This window comes from Erinaceus europaeus, chromosome 6 (genome assembly GCF_950295315.1).
Source record: "Erinaceus europaeus chromosome 6, mEriEur2.1, whole genome shotgun sequence".
Classification (NCBI taxonomy): Eukaryota; Metazoa; Chordata; class Mammalia; order Eulipotyphla; family Erinaceidae; genus Erinaceus; species Erinaceus europaeus.
Window position 1 is genome coordinate 40073416 of NC_080167.1, and position 14391 is coordinate 40087806.

At 41.2% G+C, this 14391-nt stretch overlaps 1 protein-coding gene across 3 annotated transcripts in view; it reads left to right on the plus strand.

The window, feature by feature from the left end:
- The window catches only part of SDCCAG8 (SHH signaling and ciliogenesis regulator SDCCAG8), a 278824-nt gene that overhangs the window by 66803 nt on the left and 197630 nt on the right, over nt 1-14391 (plus strand). For all 3 annotated transcript variants that reach the window (XM_060192058.1, XM_016193181.2, XM_060192059.1), the window contains one exon: nt 10983-11135. In XM_060192058.1, the coding sequence (XP_060048041.1) occupies nt 10983-11135 (153 nt within the window). The remainder of the gene's footprint in view (nt 1-10982; nt 11136-14391) is intronic.

Below are 14391 nucleotides of genomic sequence, written 5' to 3' on the forward strand. Positions count from 1 at the left end.
GTTCAAATCCTACACCTACCTTAGAGAAAGCTTTGGTGCTGTTGTTAGAGGGTTAAGGAGGGGAATAAATAGCCTCTGTCCCCATTCTGAGAGTTTGCCATGTAGTCATCTTAATAGTGAATTGATAAGAGAACATGATTATTCAGGTAAATTAAACTTGTATTGAAAACAAAACATGTTAGAGAAAGAGAACGAGAGAGAAAGATATAAAGAAAGAGAGAAGAGAAGAGGGAGTTGGGTGGTAGTGCAGCGAGTGTAGCGCAGCAGTTAAGGCAACATGGCACAAAGCTCAAGAACCAGCAGAAGGATCCCGATTCCAGCCCCTAGCTCCCCCCCACTCCAGGGGAGTCACTTTACAGGCGGTGAAGCAGGTCTACAGGTGTCTATCTTTATCTCCCCTCTCTGTCTTCCCCTCCTCTCTCCATTTCTCTCTGTCCTAACAACGGTGACAATAATAACTACAACGACAATGAAAAACAATAAGAGCAAGAAAAAAGAAAAATAAATATTTTTAAAAAGATTTAAAAAAAATAAGAGAGAGAGAGAGAGAAGAGGACTCACAAGCTTTATGGTCACATGGTGGTCCCAGGAGAGAGCCAGCAAGAGAGCAAAGGAGAGATTTACATGATGCTGCCTGGGCCAAAAGAGAGAGCACAAGTGAGAGCCCAAACCTGCTCCATTTCTGGGCTAACTCAAAACCCCGCCCACACCTCCCAAGCCACACCTGTAGCCACTCCCATTTCTAGGTGGTCCTTCTCTCCCTCAACTCTGTGGTCAGATGGAGTCTCTCTCTGTCTCTCCATCTCTCTCTCTTTCTCTCTCTGTCTCTGTCTCTCTCTGCCTTTTTGTCTCTGTGTCTATCTGAAAAAAAAAAACTCATCCTTGAGTAGAATGATCAAAAGAAAAAAAACCCTCTGGATGAATTCCACAGGAGAGTAATGGTAGTCATCTTTAGTGGTTGGTTATAACTTTTATTTAACAATTTTTTAATTGATTACCTTATTCACCTTTGACAAGAATACTACCTCCTATAGGTCCAGGCGGTGCAACACCTGGTTACGTGCACTACAGTGCACAGGGACCCAGGTTCAAGCCCCTGGTCGCCACATACAGGGGAAAGCTTCATGAGTGGTGAAGTAGGACTGCAAGTGTCTCTCTGTTTCTTTCCCTCTCTATCTTCCCTCCCCTCTCAACTTTTCTCTATATCCAGCCAATAATAAGTAAATAAAGGGAGTTGGGCTGTAGGCGCTGAGGGTTAGGCATGAAGCGCAAGGAGTGGCGTAAGGATCCCGGTTCAAGCCCCTGGCTCCCCACCCGCAGGGAAGTCGCTTCACAGGCAGTGAAGCAGGTCTGCAGGTTTTTGTCTTTCTCCCCCCCCAACCCCTTGTCTTCCCTGCTCTATTTCTCTCTATCCTACCCAACAACAACGACATCAATAACAACAATAAAACAAGGGCAACAAAAGGGAAATGAATAAAATATATTTTAAAGTTTTAAAAAATAAGTAAATGAAATAAAATATTAAACATATATTTATTTTAAAAAAAGAATACTTCCTCCTTTATTTCCTAGCTCGCTCAGAGCACCTTCTTTCCAATAGATAACCTGTTCTCTTGAAATCACAGACACTTGACATGTGCCTCCTCTATACTTTATCCTCTCTTAAGCGTGCCTTCTACTATTCTCTTTCTTTTTTTAATTATTTATTCATTTATTCATGAGAAAGATGAGGAGAAAGAAAAGCAGACATCATTCTGGCACATGTGCTGCCAGGGATTGAATTTAGGACTTCATGGTTGAGAATCCAATGTTTCATCCACTGCACAACCTCAGACTGCCGTTCTTTCTTCCTTCCTACCTTCCTTCCTTCCGTCCTTTAGTCCTTCCTTGTTGGTATGCTTCTGGATTCTGCTTGTGAAGCCATCTGTTTTGATCATCACATTGGGTTAGCTTTGTATTGCTTGAGATGTGTTCTATTTGCATATCCACTGTTGGTCCTCACTCCCCCTGCCTCTGGGACATTGGTTTGGTCCTTGGTGGTCCGCACTTTTTCCTTCTCCCCGTCTCCTATCTTAAGTACTTCCTTTGTTCCTGACTCTTCTGCCTCAGGAGAGAGACAGGACAGAATTGTGTTGTGATTAGAAGTGATTAGGTTGTTGGACTGCATCCCCACTCGTGAATAAAGACTGAACTGCGTTCTCAGTTCAGCCATGAGTTCCTGGTCATCTCTGTCTCCCACCTGCGAAGCTAATCCGGCACTTCCTTTTTTTTTTTCTTTGCTTATAGATACCTCCTAATCCCTTTCTCTAAGTTCTTGATATGTATAACTTCTAGGGCTTCAGGAAGTCTGAGCATTTGCCATCACATCTTATTTTATTTATTTATTTATTTATTTATTTGGTCTTTTCCTCTCTACTGCCTTCCCTTTGATTATCCAGCCTATCTACAGTTGCTGTTGTAGTTTAAACAAAAGGCAGAGCCTTCATCTGATCAGTTTTTATTTTCACTTAATTATGTTGTCACTGTAATTTCACTGCTAGACATTATTTAAGGCAGAGAGAGAGAGAGAGAGAGAGAGAGAAACTATAGCAGAGGAGCTTCCTCTAGTGCCATAGCACCTCCCATGTGGTTCTGGAGCTCCAGAATGGACTACACACATGGTAAGGCACATGCCTACAGGGTTAGCCATCTCTCTGACACTAGAAGACTATTTAAAAGCATTTTTCTACCCTTGGAGCTTTCTATTCACTTATTTTTTTTCTTTAAATTTTCTTTGTATTTATTTTTCTATTGGATAGAAACAGTCAGAAATTGAGAGGGAAGGGGTTAATAGACAAGAAGAGAGACCAGGACACCTGCAATACTACTTCATCAGTCAGAAAGCTTTATCTTTGCAGGTGAGGACTGGGGGCTGGAACGCAGGTCATTGTATTGTTGTAGTTATTATTGTTGTTATTGCTGTCGTTGTTGGATAGGACAGAGAGAAATTGAGAGAGGAGAGGAAGACAGAGAGGGGGAGAGAAAGACAGACACCTGCCAACCTGCTTCACTGCCTGTGAGGCAAACCCCCTGCAGGTGGGGAGCCGGGGACTCGAACCTGGATCCTGAACCAGGATCTTGATGCAGATCTGGATGCATTGGATCGACCTTCCCATGGTGCATCCCGTGAGTACCCATTCATTGGGGAAACTGACGATCCTTCCTAGCCGACTGAATCCACATGGATCCCAGTCACTTTCAAAGCCAGCAACAAGCAGCTCCTGATAGCTTTCAAGCTGTTGGTCCTGCTCTTCGAGTCCTCCAACTTAATGTTGAGGGGCTGTCCTTTGCCAAACGCGTTCTTATTGGTCAATTGGCGATACAGCATCAGGCAGATGTTATTTGCCTACAAGAAACACAGATAGCAGTCGATGAAGCTGCTCGATTCACCATCAGTGGATTCGATTTAATATGCTATAATCTCCATCCTAAACACGGCCGAGCCATCTATGCTAAATCGTATCTTGCGGACGTTTACTATACGGCCTCTTCGACCTTCTACGACTCCATTACTATTGGAACTATTCAGCTTATCAACGTATATAAGCCTCCCAGTGCCTCATGGGATAATGAGGTCCTGCCTAGCCCGAATCACCCAGCCGTTTACATTGGAGACTTTAATAGTCATCACCAAGACTGGGGATATTCCTCCACTCGTGCTGACGGCTCTATCTTAGCCGACTGGGCTTCAGCGAATGACCTCTATACGATCCCAAACAGCCAGGCTCTTTTCACAGTGCTAGATGGAATAAAGACTCGTCACCCGACCTGTGCTGGATTAACACAGTCAACGGCCAAGCCTTTCCCGCTACGAGACAAGTTCTCAAGATCTTCCCGCACAGTCATCACCGCCCAGCTATCATCCACATTGGTCTCCAGCTCCCACTGATTCTGTGCTCGGAGAAACTAAGATGGAACTTTTGGAAAGCAAACTGGCGTCTGTTCAGTGATCTTACCAACAAATCTATTCCTGCAATTCCAATTAACTCTATCCCCTCTGAAGATTCCTACAGGCGCTTCCACCAAGCCATCTTCAAAGCAGCTTCCCAAGCTATTCCTCGTGGGAGACGTGCTAGCTATACGCCTTGTCTTGATGCTGAATGCGAGCAACTACTAAAACAGTATGATGAGTCGGGCGACCCAGATGTGGCTGACCATCTCGTTGCCTCCCTGGATGCAGCACGCCAAGCCCGCTGGCAACAACTCACGGAAAGTGTGAACTTCACCCACTCAAGTAGGAAGGCCTGGAAGCTTCTTCATAGTCTGGGTGCCGGTAGCCAACCCTCTCCTGTTTCCCATCCTCCCGTATCTCCAAACTCAGTGGCCAGTCACCTAACCAAGTTGGACGTGCTAAGATCGACCAGTCTGGAAAAGAGAAATTTCCCATGAGTGGTCATCCCACTTCCGTTTATCTTGTCCATCTCCAAAACTCTCTCCCTTTACACTGTCTGAACTGGAAGACGCTTTGAAGAGGGTTAAACCGGGAACGGCTGCTGGCTATGATAACATCACCCCAGAACTCATTCTTAACTTGGGCCCCGCGGCAAAGAAGTGGCTCACTACATTCCTGTTCCACATCTTGGAATCCAAATCTACACCCAAAATTTGGTGTCGTGCGAAGATAATAGCAGTTTTGAAACCAAAGAAAGACCCAACACTGGCCACCAGCTATAGACCAATTTCTCTCCTCTCCGTGTGTTACAAACTCCTTGAGAGGCTGCTTCTGTCACGTATTTCTCCTCTTACAGAGAAATTCCTATCACCTGCCCAAGCTGGTTTCTGCCCAGGAAGATCTACCTGCGAACAAGTCCTGGCCCTCTCAACTTACATTGAAAATGGATTCCAGAAGAATTTAAAGACGGGTGCTGTCTTTGTTGATCTCACAGCAGCCTATGACACGGTCTGGCACCATGGTCTCCTAGTCAAGATCTCAAGATGCCTGCCTCCATGGGTGGCCAACACTATATCGTTTCTTCTCCAAAACAGAAGATTCCGGGTGCATCTGGGTGACAAGTCTAGCAGATGGAGACTTGTCTCAAGTGGCCTCCCCAGGGCTCTATTCTGGCTCCTACGCTATTTAATATTTACATCAGTGACCTTCCAGAAACTTCTTCAAGGAAGTTCATCTATGCCGATGACATCTGCTGTGCAACTCAGGCATCCAAGTTTGACATCCTCGAGGAAACACTCATGAAAGACATGTCTCTGATATCTGATTACTGTAAAAAATGGCGACTAATCCCTAGCACTGCAAAAACGGTATCATCTGTTTTTCCATCTACACCATGCCTTGGCTTTGCGTGAGCTTAATGTGCAGCTGCTTGACGATACAAGAATCCGGCATGAAGCCCAGCCAGTCTATCTTAGCATTACTCTCGATCGCACCCTGTCATTCCAAGAACATCTCATAAAAACTGCAGCAAAGGTGGGCACGAGGAATAACATCATTGCAAGACTGGCCAGCTCCTCATGGGGCGCGAGCGCTTCCACACTACGATCATCATCTCTGGCATTATGCTATTCCACTGCAGAATACTGTGCCCCATTATGGTTCCATAGCCCCCATGTCCACTTGGTCGATTGCAAATTATATTCCTCCATGAGGATAATTTCTGGAACCATCCATTCCACCCTGGTTCCATGGCTGCCAGTTCTTAGCAACATCGCCCTGCCAGATATTCGTCGGGATGCGGCATCATCTAAGTTCATTTCCCACATCTACGCTCGACCGGACCTGCCAATATACGCGGATATCTTTGCCCACCCTGTCCAACGCTTGACATCTTGTCACCCAATCTGGTCTCCTATGCCTACACTGAACTTCTCTGTTCCAGACTCTTGGAAACAGAGTTGGCAGTCAGCTGAGGTAAAGAACAAACACCTCATCACAGACCCCTGCAAGCGTCAACCCGGCTTTGACCTAGCACGTTATGATTGGGCCCTCCTCAATCGCTATCGAACAGGCCATGGCCGGTGTGCCGCTATGTTCCACCACTGGGGAGCCAGAGACGACCCGAACTGCCCCTGCGGCTACAGACAGACTATGACCCACATAGTCAACGACTGCCACCTCTCCAGATTCAAAGGAGGTCTCGAAACTTTACATCAGGCTCAACCTGACACTGTTGACTGGCTCGGAAGAAGGGCAAACGCTAGAAGAAGAAGATGCAGGTCCATGAGTTTTCTACTATGTGCGCATAACCTGCTGCGCCACCTCCAGGCTCCCTAAGGATTTGTATCTTTTCTCAGAGCCAAACCATTATCTTCAGTGGACTGTGAGCCTCAGCTCTTCATTTTGTGGCTACTCCTAGCTCCTTTTAAATCAAGAGTATTCAGTTAGCATCTGAAACTCCGCAAGGTCAAGTTACTAATTATCTACACCTTCCTGTCTGTGACTTGTTTTCTTTCTTTCTTTCTTTCTTTCTTTCTTTCTTTCTTTCTTCTTCTTCTTTTTTTTTTAATATTCCTTAGATAATCAGCAGCACAATCTTATCTATAATCCTGTTTCTGTCCTTGAAAATATCTCAGCTCCTTTCCACCCCCTCCCTCTCAATATCCATCACCTGTCAAGTGCCCAGTTTCTCTTCAGCCCCTTACTGAGCTATCTGTGCCCGTTTGATCTATTTTTATCTATTTGGTTGTCAGAAAAGTCATGACACATTTGTTATTTGCACTGAAAACTACATCATGAGTTTTCTGACAACCCACTAGTTCACATCTCAATACATTTTGCATAACCTTTGCAGACTGTTGCAATAGTTTTTTGCTTAGTCTCCCTTTGGCTTTTCATAACTTCAGTATGAATGAATCTTCCTAAAGTTTAAGTTTCCCTCATCTAGTAGCTTTCTTTCTGCATAGAACAAGACACATTTCTTAGCACCACCTTCGAGATCTTTCACAATATGGTTCTGCTTTGACTTATCTAGTCTTACCTTTCACTACACTCTTTTACAGGCTCTTTTAAAGTAGCTTTTATGTTTTCAATTGTGCTTATCAAATGACTACCATGAATTTGTCCATGTTGTGTTTTTCTGCTATATCTTCTGCTATATGCAACATGACATTTGTTTAACCTTTAAAACTGAATTCAGGGAGCAGTTTTCCCCAGCTCCCCCTTATTTGAATAGCTCTTCTCCTCTGTGTTCCCACTGATGCTGTGTGTAATTTTGTTAGCCATTTCCCATAGCTTTCATCACCAAAAAGGACTTAAAACCCGGGCCTGTGATATAAATCATCATATTCCTTATGTAGTCATTTGCATATTCATTGCACAGTAAATGTGTGTTGAAGCCAGCTACTAACTCTACAATTAATGTGAATCTGTGTAATTAGTGATATTAAATTTTTAGCATTTCAGAACTTGAGTAGCTGTTTTTACTGTGAATGTGTACTGTATTCCACTGAACTAATAAACAAAGATTTTTATGCTTTGAGAAAAAAAAATCAAAGTATTTTCACTGCCATTATAACATAAGGATTGGGATCTAAACAGTCTACAAAATACAGTGAAAGTCTAGAAGCTCTTACCTCTAAGGTATTTAAAACACAGTAGTTTTGCATTCTGAGAATAAAAAATAGAATGCCTATTTTAATTTTGAAGCCGCTTTGCTGCAAAACTGTGAACTGGTTATTTTGTTTTTAGAGTTCCTTACCATTTATTGCCATCTAGTGTTTTCTTTTGCATACTGCATGCTAGATAAGTAGAATTATTTTCACATTTACCATGATGCTGAAATTACTTATAAGAAAATAAATCTATAACTTAAAAAATTACAGTGGCATACATGGATTCATTTGTGAGACTACCTTAGACTTGATCTTACTTTGCCATTTTCTAAGTCTGATCTTAGGAAAATTATTTAATGTTTCACAGATTTATTTTCTTCATCTGAGTGATGAATATTTAACATTTAATTATGTAATCAAATTAGTTCATTTATTAATGTACCTTGCACCTATTAAATGCTCAAAAGTTGTTTTTAATTATATATCATTGCAACTGGGAGTGATTTTTATTTATTTATTTATCACCAGCAGGGTTATTGCTATGGCTCAATACCTGTATAACAGTGGCCTTTCCCCCTCATTTATCTTCTTTTTTTTATTTGATAGGACAAAGGGAAACTGAGAGGGGAAGGGAGATTGAGAAAGAGAGACACCTGCAGAATTGCTTCAGCACTTGTGAAGTTTTCCCCCACAGGTGGGCTCTGGGGGCTTGAACCCAGATCCTTGAGTATTGTAACGTGTGCTTAACCAGGTGCACCACTGCCTGGTCCTGTAATGCATACTCTTTGGTTCAGTGAAAGTAAGACTGGGATTATGAAGTCCAATAAATTGTTTTTTAGAAAAGTATTAATGTGGACAGCATAGAATGGCAAAGCAATTTCCCTGGGAGTGAGGGAGAGAGGAAGAAAGTCCTTTGAAGAATCGATGCACTGGGTGGCAATAAAAGATAAATTTTCAAGGGTTACATTTATTCCCACTGAGATAGGAATATACTCAGGGAAAAGGAAAAACTACCATGTTGGGTATTTACTAAGAGACATGGCAGTCACAAGTACCAAATTAACATAAGTCACTTATTAAGCCACACACAAATATTTGTCTGCTATGAATTGTTGACCTTTTACTGGCCTAGCCTTTGAGAATTTGGTTATGCTTTACTGAATAAATAGATGCATATAGGTAGGGATTACTGAATCAACTGGAATTTTGGAAATTCAAGGAGGGAGCCATAACAACAACAACAAAGCTTTAGTGGAAATAGTACATAAATATTTGTTTAGTAGACACAAATCTCTAGTTTGTGAGTTCCATTATAAGAGGTAAATCTTTAGGAAGGTTAGATCCTTTTTCAAACTCCAAATGTTATTAAGCTTGAACATTTTCATATTTATTTCTTTCTATTTTTTAAAAATTTTTATTTATAAAAAGAAAACACTAACAAAAAACAAGATAAGAGGGGTACAGCTCTACACAATTCCCACCACCAGAACTCTGTATCCCATCCCCTCCCTTGATAGCTTTCCTATTCTTTAACCCTCTGGAGTATGGACCCAGGATCATTATGGGGTACAGAAGGTGGAAGGTCTGGCTTCTGTAATTGCTTCCCTGCTGAACATGGGTATTGGCAGGTCGATCCATACTCCCAGCTTGTCTCTCTCATTCTCTAGTGGGATGGAGTTCTGGAGAAGCGGGCCTCCAGGACACATTGGTGGGGTTGTCTGTCCAGGGAAGTCCATTTGGCATCATGTTAGCATTTGGAACCTGGTGGCTGAAAAGAGAGTTAACATATAGAGCCAAACAAATTGTTGACTAATCATGAACCTAAAGACTGGAATAGTTCAGATGAAAAGTTGGTATGTCTCTATTTTGTAGATTTTGGTTATATTCCTATTTTAGTTATATTTAGTTATATTTAGTTATATATATTCCTATTTAGTTATTTTAGTTATATTCCTATTTTAGTTATATTCCAAAGAGTCCATGACTATACTAGTATATATATATATATATATATATAGATAGATAGATATAGATAGATAGATAGATAGATAGATAGATAGATAGATAATGTTGAGCCTGACATCTGATATGCAGGTAGACCCAAGTTATTGTCTGGAGAGATGATGTCATGGCTGGAAAAAAAGTTATTTATTTTCTTGTGCCAGGGTTATTGCTGGGGCTTGGTGCCTGCACAATGATCCCACCATTCCCAGTGAGCATTTTTCCCCTTTTCTTGTTAAAGACAGAGAAATAGAGAGGGAGAGGAAGAAGGAGAGTGACTTCCAAAGGTTGAGGAGGAGGGCATTAAGGGGAGATGACCTCAGTTCTCTGAACCCCAATTCTACTGGGACCCAAAATGTTTGTCACCAGGAATGTTTGTTTTTATACCTTTTATACTGAAAAGGAAGTAACACCAGAAAACACCAGAGGAAGTCAGACACTCTTTCCTAAGAGGAAAGAGGAAAAAGGGAGGACACTCAGAAGTAGTAATTGGCTGTAGGTGTGACTTAGAAAAGGAGTGAAGGCAGGGCTGTAGAAGTGAATTTAAAAATTGAATTAAATGGTGCAGTGGGTTAAGCGCAGGTTGGCATGGATGCAAGGACGGGTGAAGGGTCCTAGTTTGAGCCCCCGCTCCCCACCTGTAGGGGAGTCGCTTCAGGGGTGGTGAAGCGGGTCTGCAGGTGTCTTTCTCTCCCCTCCTCTTTCCATTTCTCTCTGTCCTGTCTAGCAATGACGACATCAGTAACAACAACAATAATAACTACAGTAACAATAGAAAACGGGCAAAAAAAGGGAAAATAAATAAATATAAAAAAATTGAATGAAAAAAATACTTTTTTTTTCTATGCCAAGTGTGATCCCTACTTGCAAAGGGGAAACTTCACAAGTGGTGGAGCAGTTTGTAGGTTTCTCTCTCTCAATTTTTTTTAACATTTTAATTAGTGATAGTGATTCACAAGATCATGAGATAGTAGGGTTATAATTTTACATCATTCCCATCACCAGAGTTCCATGTCCCCAACCTTTTCCTTTTTTCAAAATTCTGATTCATTGGGGTTCTCATCAAAATCCATTACCTGAACTTTATTAGTTGATTACTTAATGCAGCCTCACTATGAAAATTGAACAATGTTGGCAGACAAACATAAAATTACATTAGATTTTCAGATGAAGAGATACAAATTCACATATCCTAGATGTGTATGTTTTTTGTCTGTATTTGATAGCTCTCGCCAGAGGGAAGCATAGCTATGCAGCAAACTTAAGCTTACTGAGATAGCTTCTGTCTCCATTAACAACAGCTGTGACTTCAAATGACTTTTTTTTAAAATGGACTTTGTGGTGGTTTGTAATGTTTCACCCAAGAGTAAAACGTAATTGTCTCATTTTCTTCTCAGTTTTTCCAAATTCACTCAGCCTTTTTCTTTTTCCGGCAGGCTTTAATCCAGTGTGAGCAGTTGAAGAATGAACTTGAGAGGCAGACAGAGCGCCTTGAAAAAGAATTTGCATCTCAACAAGAGAAAAGATCTGTTGAGAAAGAGATGATGAAGAAAGAAATAACAAAAGAAAGGGAGGAGATGGGATCAAAGGTACTTAAGAATTCAGTGTCTTGCCCATATTACAGAAGAAAAGTTTATGGTGTTGTCATTCATGAATCTGTAAGCTACAATTTTTGAATGAATATACACATTTAAAATCTTACTTAAATTTCACACAAGTTGAGTTCTAAAATGGTTCTGTGACCTTTTCAAATGAAATGATTGTGAAATTCACTTCAATCCTGTCATTCTTTGATTCTCTTTCTTATATTTGTCAATGGAAAGCAAACACTTCAGAGATCAGATTTTATTTTGATATTAGATAAATCAAGGAGAGACGGCTACCCCAGTTCTCTCATCTCAAATTAAATTTACAGGGACTGAAATAAGAGTGTGACTTGTAAGAGTCTGAGTTACCAAGTAAAAGGGATTATATACTCTGAAAAAAAAATAGCTCTAACTGTAATTAAAAAAATCTGCAATATAGCTCACAAGTAACCAAAGAACGAGACCTGAGGCCACATGGAGGGAGTTATGTTTATTTTACATTAATGGGTTACAGGTTGATTCCTACCAGATCTGCACATACATGTACCACAGCACCCAGATTTTATCAGTTTCAAACTGGGCCTGGCACAAGCTGATTGGTTAGAAACAATGTCCATCAAGGTGCTGACAATAAAGGTGAGAACAGGTTGGCTACCATCAGAGCCCGCCAGTGGGATGCTGGAATGTAGAAGTGGGCATCCACCAGGAGTCTATAGATTTTTCGTTTCATAACAAATGAAAAACCCAAGCTGTGGCACTCCCAGTTGAGTGCAACTCGTGTTCACTTGTTACTGTGAACAGGAACCAGGATTCAAGCCACTAGTCCCCACCTGCAGAGAGAAGCTTCATGAGCAGTGAAACAGTGATTTCTCTTGAACTCTATCAAATAAATGAACAGTTAAATAAATATAAAAAATTATATGATGAATAATTACCTTAACTGGCAGGGAAAAATTAAAGCCAAAAGGAACAGACAATAGTAAATGGGCACTGTTTGAAGTACAGAAACTAGAATATAGAGTTGATAGGTCCTAGTTTTTTTTTCCCCCTCTTCTGATAGACACAGAGAGAAATAGAGAGGGAATGGAATGGGGGAGTAAAGAGGAGAGAGAAAAAGAGACACTTGCAGCACAGCTCTACTGCTACTCATGAAGTTTCTCCCCCTGCAGGTGGGGTTGGGTGCTGGAGCTGGGTCCTCACACATAGTCAGATGTGTAACCACCATCAAGCCCTGGGACCTAGCTTTAAAGCTGGTACATGGTTAAAATTCAGCAAGATATGGCCCATAAAGCAACCAAAATAGCTGCTACATATATGTATATTTAATTTAAGGCAGACTCACAGCTTGTGCCCTAAATGATGCTATCATAATATTCCAATGTATGATAATTAACTCATTCCACAAATGTCCACCAGAGAAAAGAAAAAAAAAAACTACATAAAGTGAAAAAAATCTCAAGTTCTTCCAACTGGGTTTTAAGTATATAGGTAATTGAGACATTTGCCATAAGCTTCTTTATCTTCAGATTAACTTTTTTTTTAACTGTGCTTATTGAAAGTCAAACATAGGTCACTCTAAAAAAATAAGCCTTACCTGCCTTTATTTGTAATTTCAGCTGGTGAAAAAGCCCACAACCTTTCATATAACACAACTAAACACTCACGAGCTTCAATATCCTAGTTTTTTTTCTTTGGGTGGGGGGTGCTTTCTAGCACTTCTATGCATTTCTCTGAATTCAGTAAGCTTTGGAGGTCCAGGGATGGTGGTAGTCACAGGACCAATACACTTCCATCATGAAGCTTATTGGCCAGTGAGAGAGATAGACATTCAACACATCCTTCCATAAATGAGTTTTTAGGTAGCACTGTGATAAAGACTAGAAGAAACAGTGGGGGCCAGGCCATAGTGCAGCAGGTTAAGCATACATAGTGCAGAGTGCAAGAACTCTCCCCACCTGTAGAAGGGGTTGCTTCACAAGCAGTGAAGCACATCTGCAAGTCTATCTTCCTCTCCTCTCTTGATTTCTCTCTGTCCTGTCCAACAACAGCAGCAATAACAACAATGGCAATAACAGTAAGGGCAACAAAAATGGAAAAAACAACCTCCAGGAGCAGTGGATTTGTAGTGCAGGCACCAAGCCCCCCCCCAAAAAAAAATACAGTATCATATGAAGATTGTGTATCGTGTGAATCTATATTGGGCACATCTCTTACCTAGTCTAGGTAAGTCTTGTTACCTAGTCTTGCTCTGAGAATGAGACTTTAAAAAGGTTGAACAGAAGTTACCAGGTGAAAAGTTGAGAGGAAGTACATTTCAGACCTAGGAAAATAGTGTCCCCCAAAGTCTGAAGCCAGAAAGCATCGTAGTTACTAGGGGTTTAGTGGAGATCCAGGTAACTTGAGCATAGAAAGCAAAGTACAGAGTCCAAGGATAGGACTTTGGGAAAGTATGCAGGAACTAAATCATGAATGGCCTTATAATCCATGTGGAGGGACCAGGTGGTGGCACACCTGGTTAAGCGCACACATTACAGTGTGCAAGGACCCGGGTTTAAGCCCCTGGTCCCCACCTCAAGGACCCAGGTTCAAGCTCCTGGTCCCCACCTACAGGGGGAAAGCTTCACGAGTGGTGAAGTAGGGCTGCAGGTGACTCTCTGTGTCTCCCTATCTTCCCTTCCCTTCTCAATTTCTCTCTGTCTCTATCTAATAAATAAATAAAATTTAAAAATTAAAATCCATGTGGAGAATTTTTAATCTTACTTTTGGAAATGATGGAAAAGCATTGAATGGTTTCAAATTGTACAGAGTCCTGATGGCATTTATATTTGAGAAAAAATAATCTGTCTATAAATGATTAGAAAGAGATTAGAATAAATGGGCTCTTTATTCTTTTTTTAATATTTATTTATTCACTTTTGTTGCCCTTGTTGTTTTATTGTTGTAGTTATTATTGTTGTTATTGATGCTATAGTTGTTGGATAGGACAGAGAGAAATGGAGAGAGGAGGGGGAGACAGAGAAGGGGAGAGAAAGATAGACACCTGCAGACCTGCTTCACCACTTGTGAAGCGACCCCCCTGTAGGTGAGGAGCTGGGGTCCTTGTACTTTGCACCACCTGTGCTTAACTCACTGTGCTACCGCAAAATTGATTCTTTAATATTTATTTATTCCCTTTCGTTGCCCTAGTTGTTTAATTGTTGTAGTTATTATTGTTGTTTTTATTGGTGTAGGTGTTGTTGGATAGCACAGAGAGAAATAG